Below are 17,241 nucleotides of genomic sequence, written 5' to 3' on the forward strand. Positions count from 1 at the left end.
CAGATCTCATGAGTATCCTAAAGCAGAAAGCCCCAAACACAGGGCCTATAGCAGGAGCATGTCTGGCAAGTTCGGGAAGGCCAGGAGGCTTTTCTGGTGGCTGGAGCCGGGGGGAGGACACCTTTGCGCCGAGGTCAGGGAGCAGGGGCAGGGGTGGAGTTCTGTGCCCTGTAGCATTTAGTGAGCCGTAGTCAGGACCTGGCTGCAGACTGTTGCATGCTTTGGGGCAGTTGTATAACCTGATCTGATTTGTTTTTTACATTAGCAATTTTTTTAAATTGAGGCATAATTTATATATACTAAAATTCACCTTTTTTTAGTGTAAAATTCTATGAGCTTTGATAAGCATGAGTAGTTGTGATGCCCTATGGCTTTAGCAGGAAGCGTCTGGTCCTTACATTAAGAAAGGGCTAAAGGGAGGAATGGTAGAAACAGAACCATCATGGTAGAATATATACATAACAAAATTTACCATTTACCATTTTAACCATTTTTAAGTATACATTTTTAGTGACATTAAGTCATTTACCATACTGTGTAAGCCTCACCGCTATTTATTTCCAGAACTTTTTCATTATCCCAGACAGAACCTGTGCCCATTAAGTAACCGTCCACTTCCCCCGCCTAGACCCTGGTAACCTCTATCCTATTTTCAGTCTCTAAGAATTTGCCTATTTTAAGTACCTCATTTAAGTGGAATCATATATATATATTTTTTTTTTAAAGATTTTATTTATTTATTTGACAGAGAGAAATCACAAGTGGGCAGAGAGGCAGAGAGAGAGAGGAGGAAGCAGGCTCCCTGCTGAGCAGAGAGAGCCCTATGCGGGACTCGATCCCAGGACCCCGAGATCATGACCTGAGCCGAAGGCAGCGGCTTAACCCACTGAGCCACCCAGGCGCCCCAAGTGGAATCATATATTATTGGTCCTTTTATAACTGGCGTATTTCACTTGAATTTGTAAAATTCACTGAAATTGTAGCATTTGTCAGAATTTCAGTCCTTTTATGGCTGATTAATATTCCATTGTATGGATATATTCTATTTATCTGTTGATGGACACGTAGGTTTCCCCCTCTTAGCTATTGTTAATAATGTAGTGGACAATGTGTACTGTCCTTGTACAGTATGCAAGTGTCTGTGTGAGTCCCTGTTTTCAAGTATTTGGGGTAATATTTTAGAATCAGAATTGCTAGGGACACCTGATGGCTCAGTCGGTTGGACATCTGACTTGATTTCGGCTCAGGTCATGATCTCAGGGTCATGGGATCGAGTCCCTCTCCCTCTGCTCTTTTCCTCCTGCTCACTTGTGAGTGTATTCTCTCTCTCAAATAAACAACTAAATAAAATCTTTTAAAAAGAAAAATTGCTAGAAGAATTGCTAGATCATCTTGTTAGTTCAGTGTTTAGCTTTTTAAGCCAAACATAGCTCAGACTTTTTCCCAAAGCACAGCTACACCGTTTACATTCCCAGCAGGATTGAGTGAGAGTTCCATTTTTCCTACATCCTCATCACCACTTGTACGGTCCATGTTTTTGATTATAGTCATCCCATTTGGGTGTTACGTGGTATATCATGTGGTTTTAAAATGCATTTCCTAATGGCTAAAGATGTTGGGCATCCACTGGTGCTTACAGACCATTTGTATCTTCTTTGGAGAAATGTCCATTTAGATATTTGCCCTTTTTAAAATGGATCCTTTGTCTCCCGTTCCCCAGGTAAAAACCACCTGATTAATATCAACTTTGTTGATAGTGTCCTTTGAATCACAAAAGTTTTAATTTTAATGAAGTTTTATTTATTTATTTATTTATTTACCTGTGCTTTGGATGTCATACTTAAGAAACCACTGTGTAATCAAAGGTCATAAAGATTTACATCTATGTGTTCTTCTTAATCTTTTAGTTTTAACTCTTAATTTGGGTCTTTAATCCATTTTGACTTAATTTTTGTAAATAGTGTGACACGGTTGTCCAACTTCATTCTTTGGCAAGTGGATATCCTGTTGTTCCAGCACCATTTGTCGAAGAAGACTCTTCCCCCCACCCTCCCTTAAGTTGTCTTGGTAGCCTCATCACATTGATTGGGTTTTGATTGTTAAACCAATCTTTGATGATGATGCATTGCCCTTGTCATATAAGGCTGGATTCCATTTGCTAAAATTTTATCAAGAATTTTTGTATCTACCTTAATGAAGGATATTTGTGTGTAGATTTTCTTTTCTTGTGATGTTTTTGTTCGGTTTTGGTATCAGAACAATGGTGGCCTTGTAGGATGAGTTGGGAAGTATTCTTTCTTCTTCAGTTTCCTGGAAGAGTTTATGTAGATTTGTTAATTTCATCCTTAAATGTTTGGTGGAAGTCACTTGTAGAGCCATCTAGGCTTAAAATTTCCAGGTGTTTGTTTGTTTGTTTGTTTGTTTGTTTGAATAGCTATAGGACTTTTCAGCTTCTCTTCTTGAATGAATTTTGGTAGTTTGTGTGTCTCAGGAAATGTGTCCATTTTGTCTGAGTTGTTGAGTCTGTTAGCACTTACAAAGTTTTTCATAATAGTCCCAGATTAGTAGCCTCTTAATGTGTTCAGAATTCATAGTGATTTCACTTCCCTTTTTCCAGTTAGTGGTAATTTGTATCTTTTTTTTCCTCTCCTCATCAGTCTAGCTAAAGGTTTATCAGTTTTATTGATCTCAAAGAACCAGCTTTTTGTTTCACTGATTTTTTTTTCCTATTATTTTTCTACTTTTTTTTTTCATTTTTCTGTTTGCTTAAGGTTTTATTTGCTCTTCTTTTTCTAGTTTTATAAGGTGGAAATTAAGGTCATTGGTTTATGACCATTCTTCTAATACAGGCATTTGGTGCTGTACACTTCTGTCTTAGAACCACTTTGGCTATATCCCACAGATTTTGAATATGTTATGTTTTTATCTTCATTCAGTTCAAAATACTTCTGAATTTATCCTTTTAGGTTTTTTTTTTTTTAATATATGTATACCTTTATGTTATTTAAAAGTATATTATTTAGTTTCTAAATAACTGGATGTTTTATAAATATCTTTTTATTATTTTTTATTATTATTAACTTAATTCCATGTGATCAAAGAACATGCTTTGTGGGGCACCTGGGTAGCTCAGTGGGTTAGGCCTCTGCCTTTGGCTCAGGTCGTGATATCAGGGTTCTGGGATCAAGCCCTGCTTTGCGCTCTCTGCTCAGCAGGGAGCCTACTCCCCCGCCCCCCCGCCTGCCTCTCTGCCTACTTGTGATCTATTTCTCTCTCTCTGTCAGATAGATAAATAATATCTTTAAAATAAAAATTCTTTGAATGACCTGAAGTCTTTCAATTTATTGAGACTTCTTTTATGATTCAGAACTGAGATCAGGAAGGCCCTTTTTTTTTTATTTTTATTTTTTTATTTTTTTATTTTTTATAAACATGTATTTTTATCCCCAGGGGTACAGGTCTGTGAATCAGCATTCACCAAAGCACATACCCTCCCCAATGTCCATAACCCCATGGAAGGCCCTTTCTTAAAGGGCCATACAGTAAATACTTTAGGCTTGCAGGACATACAGTCTCTGTCTCAGCTGCTCATCCTGGCCATTGTAGCCTGCATGCAGCCATAGACCATATGTAAATAAATAGACATGGCTGTTAACAATAAAACTATTTATAAAAAGAGGTAGTTGGTCACAGCCTCTGAGCTGGAGTGTCAGTCATTTTGGTAAATGTTCTCTGTGCACTTCAAAAGAGCATGTATTCTGTCTTGTGGGTTGGGCGTGTTCTATAAATGTCGATTAAGTTAAGATGGTTGATTGTTAGTGTTGTTCAAGTGTTCTATTTTCATGATGATTTTATCTACTTATTCTGTCAGTTACTAAAAGTGGTATTGAGGTTTTCTTTTTTTTAAGGTTTTTTGTTTTTTTGTTTTGTTTTTTTAAAAGATTTTATTTATTTGTCAGAGAGAGAGCACGCAAGCACAGGCAGAGAGAGTGGCAGGCAGAGTCAGAGGGAGAAGCAGGCTCCCCGAGGAGCAAGGAGCCCGATGTGGGACTCGATCCCAGGAGGCCGGGATTATGACCTGAGCCGAAGGCAGCTGCTTTCTTCTATATTAATGTAGCCAATCCAACTTTCTTTGGTTGGTACTAGTATGGCATCCTTTTATTTTGAACCTCTTTTCTGTCTTTATATTTAAAGTGGATTTCTTGTAGACAGCATGTAGTTGAGTCTTTGCTTTTTATCCAGTCTGATAATCTGTGACTTTTAATTAGAGTACTTAAACCATTTACATTTAATGTGATATATGATGTTGGGTTGTAATCTGTGGTACTGCTGTTTGGTTTGTTTGGTTTCTCTTTGTCTCATCTGTTCTTTGCTCCATTTTTCCTCTTTTCCTTTTTTGGGTTGAGTATTTTTTATGATTCTATTTTATCTTTTTTGTTGGTTTATGAGCTATAATGCTGTATGTTAGTTATGTGATTGCATTAGAGTTTACAGTGTACACCTTTAACTTACCCCAGTCTGTTGGTATACCCCATGTCAGTGTCCCCACTCAGTAGGGAATCTGCTTCCCTTTTCTTTCTGACCCTCCCCACAGCTCATGAAGGCCCGCTCTCTCTCTCTCTCAAATAAATAATTAAAGTCTTTTTTAAAAAATACCATGTAAGAAACTGACAGTAGTATTCTCCTATTTCTGCCCTCCCCACCTTTGTGCCGTTGTCATCATCATACATTTTACTTCTAGCTGTGTTATCAGCTCCACAATATGTTGTTATAAATAGTTGATCATATTTGAAATGGATTTAAAGAAGAAAAACCTCTTTTGCTTACCCAGATGGTTTTATTATTTCTATTGTCCTTCTTTGTTTAGTCCTGTATCTCTGTCTGCTGTGGTTTCCCTTCTGCTTGAAGAGATTCCTCTAACATTTCTTCAGGTGTAGATCTGAATTCTTTCAGCTTTCATGTGTTTGCCAAAGTCTTTATTTCACTTTTGTTTTTGAAGGATATTTCACCAAGAATTCTAGGTTGACAGTTCTTTCTTTCACTGATTTAAAGTTGTTGCCCCACTTTAACTTTAGGAAAAACTTTGATTCCTGATTATAAATGTTCGTTGTAGAAATTATAAAAAGCAGGTAGCTAAAAAGAACAAAATTAAAATCACCTTTATTCCCACCACAAAGGTTCAGTCACTATTTACATATTATTTATCTTTGTTCTCTGAGAATTTGGTTTTTTAAAGATTATTTATTTAATTTGACAGAGAGAGAGAGATCACAAGTAGGCAGAGAGGCAGGCAGAGAGAGAGGGGGAAGCAGGCTCCCTGCTGAGCAGAGAACCCGATGTGGGGCTCGATCCCAGGACTCTGAGATCATGACCTGAGCCGAAGGCAGCGGCCTAACCCACTGAGCCTCCCAGGTGCCCGGAAAATTTAGTTTTTTTAAAGTTTGACTACATGCTGCTTTGTAACCAACCTCCTCTATTCAGCTTAATCATGAAACATTATTGTGAACGTTTTCCATGTTCTTATGAATTCTTCACAGAATCCCATTTTTATATTTAACATAGGCCTTTCTCAGAGCTCTAAAGCATTTCCTACAGTATTTAAGTCATTTGGCATCTGAACATTCATGCAGGAACCGCAGTTTGGGTTAGAAGACTTTTAATGATATTTTGGAAAATGTTTTAAATCTTCAAGGACACAAAATTTACCAATGGGGAGCAGTGGTTGGCCGTTACAGTCTCCACTGACATAAGAAACTCGTAAAAATGAACTGTTAGCTTTTTTTCCCCTCCCTGCACTGATTGACATGGGGGTTGCTCCTCTTGGCATTGTTACCAACGATGCTAGGATAAATGGACGTGTTGATTTCTTTGCATGCTTGCAGCTCGCTGTATCTGCAGGCTACCTCTCCAGTGCAGGACTGGGGAGGGCACGGAGGCATTTGTGGACTTGTGGACATATGTGGACGTAATTATGACAGCTGTTGCCGCATTTACCCCTGTAAGAGGTCGTATCGTTTATCTTCCCGCAGGCAGTGTATGATGATAAGCTCGCCTGTATCCTTGCCCAGAGTGTCACATTTGTTATCAGACTTCAGGGTGACTGTCCATCTGGTAGGCGAGAAAATGGACCGAGAGCTTTTGTTTTCTGCATCTTGTATCATCTGCTTTCCTTTTCTCTCCTGATCTTTGTTCTATTTCCCCAGTTGCTCTTGAAATGTTGTCCTTTCTCCTCACTTGCCTTACCTTCCCTTAAACTATTACCAAAAAATTCCCGGTTCATTAGTTGGCATTTGAGTTGCTTCCACAGTTTAGATCCGCTGTGTCATTGATGAATCCGTAGCAGGATGCTGTGATAATGGTGAAGAATTACCAAAATAAGGCATAACCGGCTTTCTTATTTTTTAAGTCCTTTAGAATGTTGAAATAGAGGCATCTGGCTGGCTCAGTTGGTAGAACATACGATTCTTGATCTTGGGGTCTTGAGTTTGAGCCCGGCGTTGGGATAGAGCTTACTTAAAAAATACGTTAAAATAGGTGAAAGAACGAGTAGTTGGCCCCTTTCACAACAAGAGTATAGTTGCCTTGTTTCAAGTTCATTAACCTCAAAAGTACTACTGAGAAAGGTCTAGGTGACATTTTAACACTTCATGGTCTTAACAATTCAGTTTTGTCATCGTGTGCAGAACGCATACCCTGCAGCGTGGGCACATCGGCCTGCCTGTGTGGCCAGGTGGCACTGATGGGGGTGGCAAACAACAGAACAGAGAGCAGAGTGATTCTTTTTTGTTCAAGGCAGTCCTTGAATTGAAGGTCTGTAGTGACGTCTTCTGTGTTCATGATACTTGGTATTTTCACATGTAGTTGTTGCTTAATTTTTATCAGAGATCTAGGGAATGAGAGCCAGAGGACTCCGTTCAAAGTGTTTTTCTCCAGGAACCAAATTGGACCACACTCCGTGACCCGTGCCACCCCGTTACTCATTTCTAAAGCAGCACTCAAGTGTCGCCAGTAATGTAATGTCATCCGCGACGCCTGTAGTGGGTGTCTCTTTGGAGCCCTGGTGCACTGCCCTTGTCTGCTTGCGGCCCTCTGACTTGTGTTTTCGGGTGTGGAACAGAGCACATCAGATGAAGTTCTGATCTCTCAGGCCTGTACTGCTATAAGGGAGGAGTCAGCCATCCCTTCTCACTGTCGCACTCTGTGGTCACGGCCGGTCCCATCTAATCCATAGGTTTGTCAGAGGACTGTGCTGAGCAGTTTCTCTCTGCAGAGCTGTCACGTGGCCCAGTGCGGCGGTGCTGTGAGTTCCCAGTGTTGTGTGTTGGGGGATTTAGGACACCCGAGAGATTTTATAGCATTATCACGAGCAGCTAGAGCAGTAATTATACTCAGCCTGTTTCGTGCATGGTTTCATTTACCGTCCTGTCATGACTTAAGTTTTGGGCGTAAAAAATATTCCAAAGTTGGGTGAGTTGCTGCTTTTGTTTTTACTTATAATTTCTTTTTTGTTTGTCTTTGGGAAAGCATAAAAGATTTTGATTTTTAGGAGCTCAAACCACATCTTTACCCAGGTCTGCCGTGTCTGCCCCAGGCTTCCTCAGCCCCACTCCCACGTTCCTTCTCTCTCTGGTGGAACATCTCAGGGGAGCAGAGACATGTTTCTTGAGAGAACACTTTTATAGCTTCTTAGCTTCTTCTGTCTTCACAGAAAAGCAAAGGGGATTTGTTTCATTGAAAATAACTCCATTTGCTTCTTGTCGCCCAATCTCACAAAGCCTGGAAAGTGTCCTGTGTCGATCCAACAGATTCGTGGGGAGCTTGCGAGGGTGTTAACATCATTTGATAATTTTCTTCTATGAGGCATGGATTTATTTTCGTGTTTCCTCTTCCAAGTTAATTTTTTGGTGGAAAAATAACAATCCCCCCTACTCTAGGGGGAATTCGGAAAAGTATAACTAGATCCTACAGGTAGTGCTGCTGTCCTTACCAGAGTTGCTTTGGACTGAGGACAGGTGAACACATTGCTCCCAGGAGCCGGGAATAGAGCTTTTATCCGTGATTGCATTAAGCAGGCAGGTCTGTTCCCTCACGCACTGACACCAAATAATTACTGAAGTAACTGTTCACTGCATTACTGTGTCCAGGGTTACCAAAAGATCTCGTTTCCGTACATAGTGGATACACTTTCAGACCTCAGCGAAGGTGCGAGCTGCATGGTATGGGGCGCATCTGATTCTCTCGTGTGCTGGCCTCGTGGGCGCTGGGCTCGAGGGGGCTGTCTCTGTCTCCTCTTTGAGTCCCGCCCTGGAGCCATTTATCACAGTCATTCCTGACATCCCGTGGATCCTGTCGAGCATGTTCTCAGGCTTGGAGAAGAGAATCCAGTCCCACAGTCTTGGAACTCGGAATGGGGGCAAGGGAGAGGATAATGTAGGCTGACTGTCCAGATAAGGAAAAGCTCTACTTCTGAATAGTTTTAACTTTTTTTCTTAGGATTTCAGGAAGAAAAAAAAGTTTTAAGCTCACTGCTTTGATTTTTATGCTGAAGACTCCAATTTTATTTAAAGAATATTTTCTTCAGGAAAGTGTCACGTGATTTTGGTTGGGGTCCCTGACATATGTTGCCCAAAATGGGTATCATTTATTGGCTAGACGGTAGGCTCAAGAATGAATTACGTCTCTGCCCACATGCCTTTCTCTTGAGCATACGCTTTTGTGTTTTGTTTTTTTCCCAGTTCTTCGGTGCCATACTCTGCAGCCAAGACCTCTCACCCCACGATGACCCCAGCGGCTGCTACCCAGGCTAAGCAGGTGACTTCCTGATTTTTGCTTTTTTGAACAGCCATGCAGTGTCTGTCTTTGAAACTGAAGACAGTCCTGTTTTAAGTCCTGACTTCGTTTAAACAAACTGTAAGTCCGACAAAGACCTGTGATGCTTTCCCTATAATTTATGCCGGTCTTAACTTAGTAGGTCAGTCTCTTTTCTCGTGCCATTGGACATCTTGGGTCATAATTCTAATAGCTTATCATTGTGAGGGTTATTTCGGTTTCTGATTTACCTTCACTTAACATGATCTTCATTAAACCACACGACAGCCGTGTGCAGTAGAATGGGACAGGTATTTAAGTGTGTTTCACCGATGAGGAAAAGCTGGCACAAGCGAGTGATGCAAGCTCACACGACCAGTAAATCCTGGAGCCTGAGCTGGAGCCCGGCTCTCGTACCTTCTTCCCGTCCGTGGTTCTCACACTGCGCCTTTCAGGATCAGTGCCTGGGAGCGGCTTCTCTGGCTTCTCCTGCAATGTCTGTTTTTCAGAGCTTGCCTCTTTGGTAATGTTCATTATGTCTACATTTAGGTTTTTACCTGATAAACATGGTTTCTTACAAAAATAGGTTATATTGTAAATAGTTAAACCAGAAAAGAATAATCAGAGATGGCTAAAAGGTAGCTTAAGCTATCTCTGAAATCTTCCCTAAGAAGATTTCTCTGCTTTCTCTGCTACTCTCCATGTCTCTGAGATGAATCATTTTGGACTGTGTTTGAGATTAGATGTTAGAATTTGCCTATTATGAGTTCTCAGCATGCTCTGAGCCTTAGTTTGCCATGACTTAAAATGGCATTTAAGCATTTAACATCTGGTCGTGCTTCTGGAGGGTTCCATGTTGGCCTTGGAGGACACCTGAGTAGGCATAAATCATAACAAATGAGTAAGAACATTGCCCAGAGGTGGAGAAGTGAAACAGTTTGGCTTTTTATTTTACTATAAATCTATTGAGAGCCAGCACCCCCATTTCATTCATTCATTTACTCAGCTGCCTGATAATCTGGTGCCTCTTGTGTGCCAGGCACTGTGCTGGGCACTGGGAAAATAGCCACATGGGCAAGACTGCGTTCTTGGAGCTTTTTGCTGGATATTCCTGTTTCCATCCTCTAGTGCGCCCTTAGACACAGCAGGCATTTAAAAATACTCACTTAAATTGTAAGGATTTTTTAAAATTACACTAAATAGAAGTATTTTTGCTTACTTTTTAATGATGTTCTCCTTTTACATGTTTCTTTTCTAAAGGATGGCTAGTGGTTTTACATAAATGTTCTGCTTGTGTTCTGTTACAGGGATCTCTGATAAATTCCCTGAAGCCATCAGCGCCCATGCCAGTGTCTGGTCAGTTGTCATCAGGTGATAAAGCTTCAGGTCAGTTTGTGTTTTTACTTTTGTGAAAAAAAAGGGCAAAAGATCCCTCCCCCCCATACACACAGCAGTTCAGTGTTCTAGATCACAGAGGCAGTTGACATAGGATACTATTAAAGAGATCTTTGGAAGGCCTCAGTCAATGAACAGTCTCCAGGAAATCAGTGAGCCTTTCATCAGCTCTGCAGACTTCTGAAATTTGAGCACAGTAGGAGAAAAATCTTCCTAGAAATGCTTTTCCTGAAAAGGAGCAACAGTGTTGTCGTCACCAGCCTTGCTGGAAAGTCCAGAGGGAAAGGGAGTAGGACATGACCTGTATTGTTCTACTAAAAGGGATGAAAAATCCTCTTGGTTCACAGTGATCATTCGAAGCTGGTAAAATGCAGAAGGTAAAACAGATGTGTTGTGATAGAAGAGGTCAGAGGAAATGTCAGTATCAGATTTTATAACCTTGCGTACTTCCCAGTACCCACTCACGCTTAGTCATTCTTAGCTAAAATTTGTAGTTTTTGTCATCCCCGTTGGTGCTTTGACCCAGGGGTCCACATTGCCCAAACCACCTAGAAACACAAGGTTACACATAACCTGATGTTGGTGTGACGTCATCCTCAGCATCCCTTCTGTTGGCGCCTTTTTTATTACCCTTAACTTGGCATGTGTTAGTTTCTGCTTCAGGGGTCTTATGCCTCCCACAGCTCTGAGTTTTTGCCCCACCTGGGACTTCAGCATTTGTTTTCATTCGTGCCCTCAGGTGAGTCTCAGGGCAGATTCTGTTGGAGACAGAACCCCGCACATTAGCAGCCCGCTTTCCGTCATCCCTGCTCAGCCATACGGTCATTCCAACTTTCTCTGTAACCAAAAGCTATCTGACTAGATACTGGGTTTATCTTCAGTAAGTAGTCCTTGCACTCAGGAGAGCCATTAGCGTGTACACCAAAGGTGTATTCTAGAATTTGGATCAGTGCTGAGCCACCACTGTTGCCGTGCGAGCTCTCCACGGGAAGGAGGTATGTAGCACTTCTCGATGCAGATCTAAAGTTAACTGAAGGAAAAACTGAGCGGAGTTGCCAAAGACTATTGAATCATTTAGGATTAAGAAGTTGGTTTCCATTTCTGGCTAATGTTTTAGAAAGTTTTTGAAAGACCCTATATCCCAGCTTCTGTCAAGGACCACTCTAAAGGGCTTTTTGTCACTCCTGAATTTAAGAACTGAGGAAACCTAAGGCATTTGCTTCACGCACATCTTACCCAGTTAGCGTGATTGCCTCAACATTTCTGAGATGCATCATGTAGCAGCGATTGTGAAATACCGTCTTCCATTGCTGACCATTTACTTCTATTTTCACTCGCTGGATCATCAAAGGAAAGGGACTTCTGGAGGCAGAAAAATGTCCCTGAGAAATGCTTTTTAAAAGTTTACCAAAAGTTTCTTCAAAAAATTTTTTTCTGAAACCTCTATGGTTCTTTAAGAATGGAAATATCTTCATTGTTTTTTCTGATTATAAAACTGTTATCGCTTCTCAGAGAAATCTACATGGAAGAGAGATGATGTAGAAAGTAAAAGTTGCCCATTAACTTCATGTCTTGGAAGTAAAAGCCCTTAATGATTTAATTTGTATATCTTGAAGGTTACTTCATTGATGTTTTTCAAAGGAAAATGGCCATATCCTGTATGTGTTAACCCTCCTCCCGTTGCGGTAAATACTCTGTTCATCTTTCCATATCTCACACAGCTCTACCTCACTGTATCAGTGGGAGCCTAGGACTTGACCCTGCTCGGGTCTACCAGTACTGCGCTGATAGTTCGGACTGTTTCCAGTTCTTCAAGAGTATAAGCAAGGTGGCATTGAATATTCTTATTATACACCACACTACATTATAGTGGTTTTTTACATAATTTCACTAATATCTACCTTGGACTCATTTGAAGAGAATGTACTTTTTCTTCCGTTTGGTTTGGCTTGGGCTTTTTTTTTTAAAGTAGGCGCCACACCCAGCGTGGACCTCAGCCTGGGGCTTGAACTCAGGAACCCAGGATCAAGACGAGCTGAGATCAAGAATCAGATGCTTAACTGAGCCACCCAGGCACCCCAGTTTGGGCTTTTTAGATAAAGTGTCCCTCTCCCTCCCTCTTTTAAAGTAGAGCAATAGGAGGGAGACGGACGATAATCCCCCGAACTGTTCATGAGTACTTAACAATGAAATTGAACGTGAGGAAGAGGTTGGATTGCACTTTCAGCATTCGACACTTCTCGGCATTACAGCAATCATGTATTACTTCTGTAAGGAGAAAGAAACCTATTTGTGAAATATAAAACTATCCTCTGTGAGAAATGAAGGGACGTAGGGAGAAAGTCAATGGCCATGAAATTACTAATTCAGACATATTTCTCATATTACCCTGTTTCTCTTTGGATTTTTTTCCTTCAATATATATTACTTTTCTGTGATTATAAAACTTTATTATAAATTATAGCTTATAAAATTATAAAATTACTTTCAAAGGTTTCTATTTAAAGTGCACTGAAATCATTTTGATAGTTTTTGTGGAAAGGAGGGTGGGGTATGTGTTGGTTTGGAATTAACACTGACAGAACCAACGAGTAAGTTTTTAGAGGCCTTCACACGAGTTTGGAACACACCCGCTCCCCTGGCCCCTGACCCGACCCACCAGGAGAGCACAGTGGGGCCCGCAGGCTGGGGCTGCACAGACCATCAAACTGGAACGGTGTTTCTAACAGTTTTTTTGTAATGTTCTTATTTTCTTTCCCATGATTTCAGGGCCAGGGGCAGCCAAGATAGAAACAGCTGTGACTTCTCCCCCGCCTGCTGCTGGGCAGCTCAGCAAGTCTTTCTCATTTTCTCCGGCAGGGTCAGTAATGAACTTAAATTTCGTGGCAGATCGCCAGCAACCTTATAGATAGCTTCCCCCAGTCTTACAGTCAGAGGTATATTTATCTGCTTGTTAACTGTATGTGAGCCCGGAGTTCTTATCACTTCAATAATGCGTCCGATGATAGTAGCAGCCGCTTATTGTCCTAATGTCAATCTACAGCTGACCCTTGAGCAACACGGGGCGGAAGGGCGCAGGCCCACTTACACGCAGGCTTTTTGCCGATAAACAGTACGATGTCTTTTCTCTTATGATTTTCTTAGTATTTTTTTTCTCTAGCTTACTGCATTATAAGGTACAGGATATAATGCGTATAATATGAGTTCATCAGATGTTGACGTTGTCAGTAAGGCTTCCTGTCAACAATAGACTATTCATAGTTAAGTTTTGGGGAATCAAAAGTTATACACAGATTTTCCACTGCGTGGGAGTGGGTGCCCCTAACCCCCGCATTGTTCAAGGGCCAGCTGTGTTTCCCATTTTCAGTTCAAGTTTATATGTGTGTTACTATATATTTCTTTGTTCTGTTTTTCAGGATAAGCCTCCTTTTCTTTGAGTAGTAGGTCCGTGTCAGATTCTGTGATTGGTCTTCCAGCTTATTCACCCTGACATATTTGCCTTCTCACACCATTTGGGGGCGAGGTGTGACGTTTAGATCAGCCTTACTGTTTGAGAGGTCACTACATTAAACTGGGAGAAGTGATAAAAGACAGTAGCCATTGGAAAATCTGGGTCTTACATAGATATGGGGAAGCGTTCGTGTTTCACTTTTCTAAAAGTAATGATGGCTATACTTGTAAAGTTGAGTCATTTTTAAATTCGCAAGTGTCTTCTAACCTTCTTTCCATGGGAGCCTGGATTAACCTCAGAGGGCTCTTCTCTCTGCTGGGGGCACTTGTGTGGGACCCTGTGGAAGGTGTCTGTAGCTAAGCTCTGTGGAGCAGAGACAAAAGCCTGTCCAAAGATTTTGTTTTTGCCGTCGGAGGGTTGAGTGTTCAGTTCCATTAGGAAAGCTTCTGGAGCTCTTCCATTTCATGCTTTTGTGACTGTAATCAAATTAACCATGGTCTCTCCCCTGATGTGAATGTGTTTCGTGTCATTCAACCTAACACGTGAAGAGCAAGGAGGGGGTTAGAATAGAATTTGAGGAAGGATATTATATATTATTTCTTCTTTTTGTCAATCACTGTGTTTTATACTTCTCAAAGATAGTTTGGAGCCAATTTTGAAGAGTAGGTCAGTGCCAGGAGTTATTGCTAATTCACAAAGGCGAATCCTCACTTCTGTAAACGGATAATCTTCCCAAAAGTTGGGGTCACTGGGTCAGTGGCTTACCTCTGTTAGATAAAATTTCTTCACCGAGGTTGGAACAAAGAAAGGATTTTTTTTTTTAATATGATAAAATGTTGAACACATCCTCTTTGATGGTCTTTGTCCTTTCGTGGAAGGCAGGGATGGGTTGGAGAAACCGAAATCCTTATAATACTATGTTTCATACGCTTGGCCCTTCATGTTTTGAAACTATGGTTTTAAATTTGCTATTTGAACTTTCGTCACAGTGAGTAGTCTCTTCTGGTTCATGCATGTGCTGAATTTTCTCCTTTGGCCATGGTATCTTTACTCACAGTTTAAAGAAAATCTACAACAGGAGAGAGAGAGGGCTTGATAAAAAAGAGTCTGGGAAGGGTTTGAACCGAATTTTCCCAGCTGAGAACTAATTGTTCTGTCCAAACAGCAGGGGTGGTGGGTTCTATTTCCTGCCTTCTTCCCTGCCCCCTGGTAGTGTGGCATGCTCCTGGCGAGCTCTCTGATCTTGCGGTGGGTTTTACGGGGTTCTCCCTGGCCCAATTCTCTTGCCTCCATCATGAGACACGCCTTCTGCCCTCACACACCATGCCTGCATGGACATTCCCGTTGCATTTCCATGACTGCTCCTTAGCTTTCCTGGACGCAGGTCCCCACCCAGACTCTGCCGCGGAAGGCCCGGCTGTCCTTCTGAGCCCTTGACTCCCTCTGAGGTCATACTTCACTCTGCTCTCATTTATCTTCTCAGTTGTAAATTCCCACGAGCAGATCGATCGTGTGACTAAGTTGTAAAATGTGACATTAAACGGGCAAAAATACCCCAGGTATTTGTTCTTCTTTAACTTCTCTTCTTGCGCTCCCTAGGACTGGCTTTAATTTTGGGATAATCACACCAACCCCGTCTTCTAACGTCACCACCACACAAGGTACTGTCTCTCTCTGCGGGGCGTAGCCGTCCTTTTGTGTTTCCTCTAAACGAATGCTGGGTTTTCGTACAGATGTGTCGACATTTTCCTTGCTGCTGAGTCTTGCTTAACGCATCTGCAGTGAGTTCGGTGTCGATGATGTGCATTCAGAATAAGCTGGATTTAAACTAAAGGGGGGGGGCGTCTGTTGACTTTTTAAATTAACAAGGAAAGGATTTGCTTCTGGAAAAGCAAGGCTGTGCTTTCAATGTGAATGTTAACATGTGAATTAAAATGTCTCGCTCCATCTTCTTATGTGTAAGAGACTGTTCATCTTCTCTCTTGCATAAACTGTTGGCAAACACACTGGTCCTCTGGTGTGTTACTGGTGTGTTGTTTACATATCTATCAACTGGCGTTTTTTTAATGTGGAAAAGAATTTAGGATCTGTAAAGAAACCATAGGTATTTTTTAGGTGCCTTCCAGTTCTTAGTTTAAGCAATTAAGTTTATTTTTCTTTCGTTTTAAAAAACAAGCTCTTATTATGAAAGTGATATATTGTAGAATCATGCCTTATACCCCTCAGTTACTGCATTTCTGTTATATGTGCTTCTGGGTTTTTTGTCTTCTACCTTATTTCATTTAACACCATCCCTTTCAACTTTTCCAGTATTACTGGAAATCTTATAAAAGTGTTATTTGTAATGGCTACATAATTTCTATCTTGTATGTATGCCGTGAACTACTTAACCGATTTACCTGTCGGTAAATTTAGGCCATTTCTAGATTTTCCCTATAATAAATAACACATTGGCCATGTTTCATCTGTTCATTCAACAAATATTTTTTGAGTCCTTTCTGTGTGCCAACCCAAGTGGTAGAGGCTTTAGTAAAACGGGGATCCCTTAAGATCTGGAAGGAGATTAGGGGGCCGAAAGCATAGCAGGCTTCCTAAACCTGATTTTTGTGTGGCACTTAAAGGGTTGGTGATTTCCTTCCTTTCTAGAATAGTGATTCTTAAACTGTTTTTGTAACCTTTGCCCACTTAGATATGGCAGAGTACCCTCGAGCCCCATCTCTTCCCTGTCCTACTTTCTAGAGGAAAAACAACTCAGTGGTATAAAAAGATTAAGAGGAACAAAATAATAACTGTCGGAAGCCATAAGTAAAAAACTCATAAAATGCAGTGGTAATTCTGTAAACATTTTACTTAATACGAGAGTAGAAATAACCTGAAACCATAAGTAACTCAGTTCAACAGCAGTGATATGACAAGGTCTTTCAGGAAATTGTACATGGGAAGTTGGGGCTTTGCAGCCTTCCCAAGAACAATATGGAGTTAGAAACATCAATAAATACTGTAGTGGGTTAATTTTACCTTTATCCAATTTTGGTTACTTACTGTTTGACCAGGCCTTGTCAGGGCTTCACCAGTATTTCATTTAATCTTTGTAACAGCTCTTTGACGTAGCTACTGCTACTGTTGTTTATTTTCCAAATGGGAAACTTGAGGCCCAGAGAGGTAAAGTAACTTTTTCAGAGTTTCACCGCCAGCAAGTGGCAGAGTGCCCAGCTCCCGAGCCCGTGTCCTTGACCACTAGACCATAGTGCCCTCTGCGGAGCTGCTTCCTGAGGTGAGCACTAGGACGTAGCCCTACATTATACGTGAGAATAATTGTCTGTGGACTGACACTTTCTTGGCCCGTAAAAGACACAGGAGGAACTTCCATTTTGGATCAAGTCGTGGCCTACCAGGGGGGTCCACGGACAAGCATGGCCTCCAGAGTGTTATTAAGGAAGTCACACACAAGGGAAAGTGAGAGAAGATGCCGTTTTTTTCTCTTTTGGGATAATGCTGTGAATTTCATGCCTTCTAGATAGGATGGTTTATTTGTTAACACGAACAGTCATAATGACGGAACGGTCATAAAAAGGATATTTGTCCTT

General features: G+C 41.2%; 1 protein-coding gene across 5 annotated transcripts in view; it reads left to right on the top strand.

Annotated features, from left to right (window-relative positions):
- NUP214 (nucleoporin 214) overlaps positions 1 to 17,241 on the top strand; it is a 102,190-nt gene that overhangs the window by 52,270 nt on the left and 32,679 nt on the right. For 4 of the 5 annotated variants that reach the window (XM_013058628.2, XM_013058630.2, XM_013058629.2 and 1 more), the window contains 4 exons: positions 8,736 to 8,811; positions 10,116 to 10,194; positions 12,973 to 13,063; positions 15,254 to 15,315. In XM_013058628.2, the coding sequence (XP_012914082.1) occupies positions 8,736 to 8,811; positions 10,116 to 10,194; positions 12,973 to 13,063; positions 15,254 to 15,315 (308 nt within the window). The remainder of the gene's footprint in view (positions 1 to 8,735; positions 8,812 to 10,115; positions 10,195 to 12,972; positions 13,064 to 15,253; positions 15,316 to 17,241) is intronic. The other variant, XM_013058631.2, reaches the window with a different exon arrangement.

The sequence above is a fragment of the Mustela putorius genome, unplaced genomic scaffold (genome assembly GCF_011764305.1).
Source record: "Mustela putorius furo isolate JIRA1106 unplaced genomic scaffold, ASM1176430v1.1 tig00000596_pilon_pilon_pilon, whole genome shotgun sequence".
NCBI lineage: Eukaryota > Metazoa > Chordata > Mammalia > Carnivora > Mustelidae > Mustela > Mustela putorius.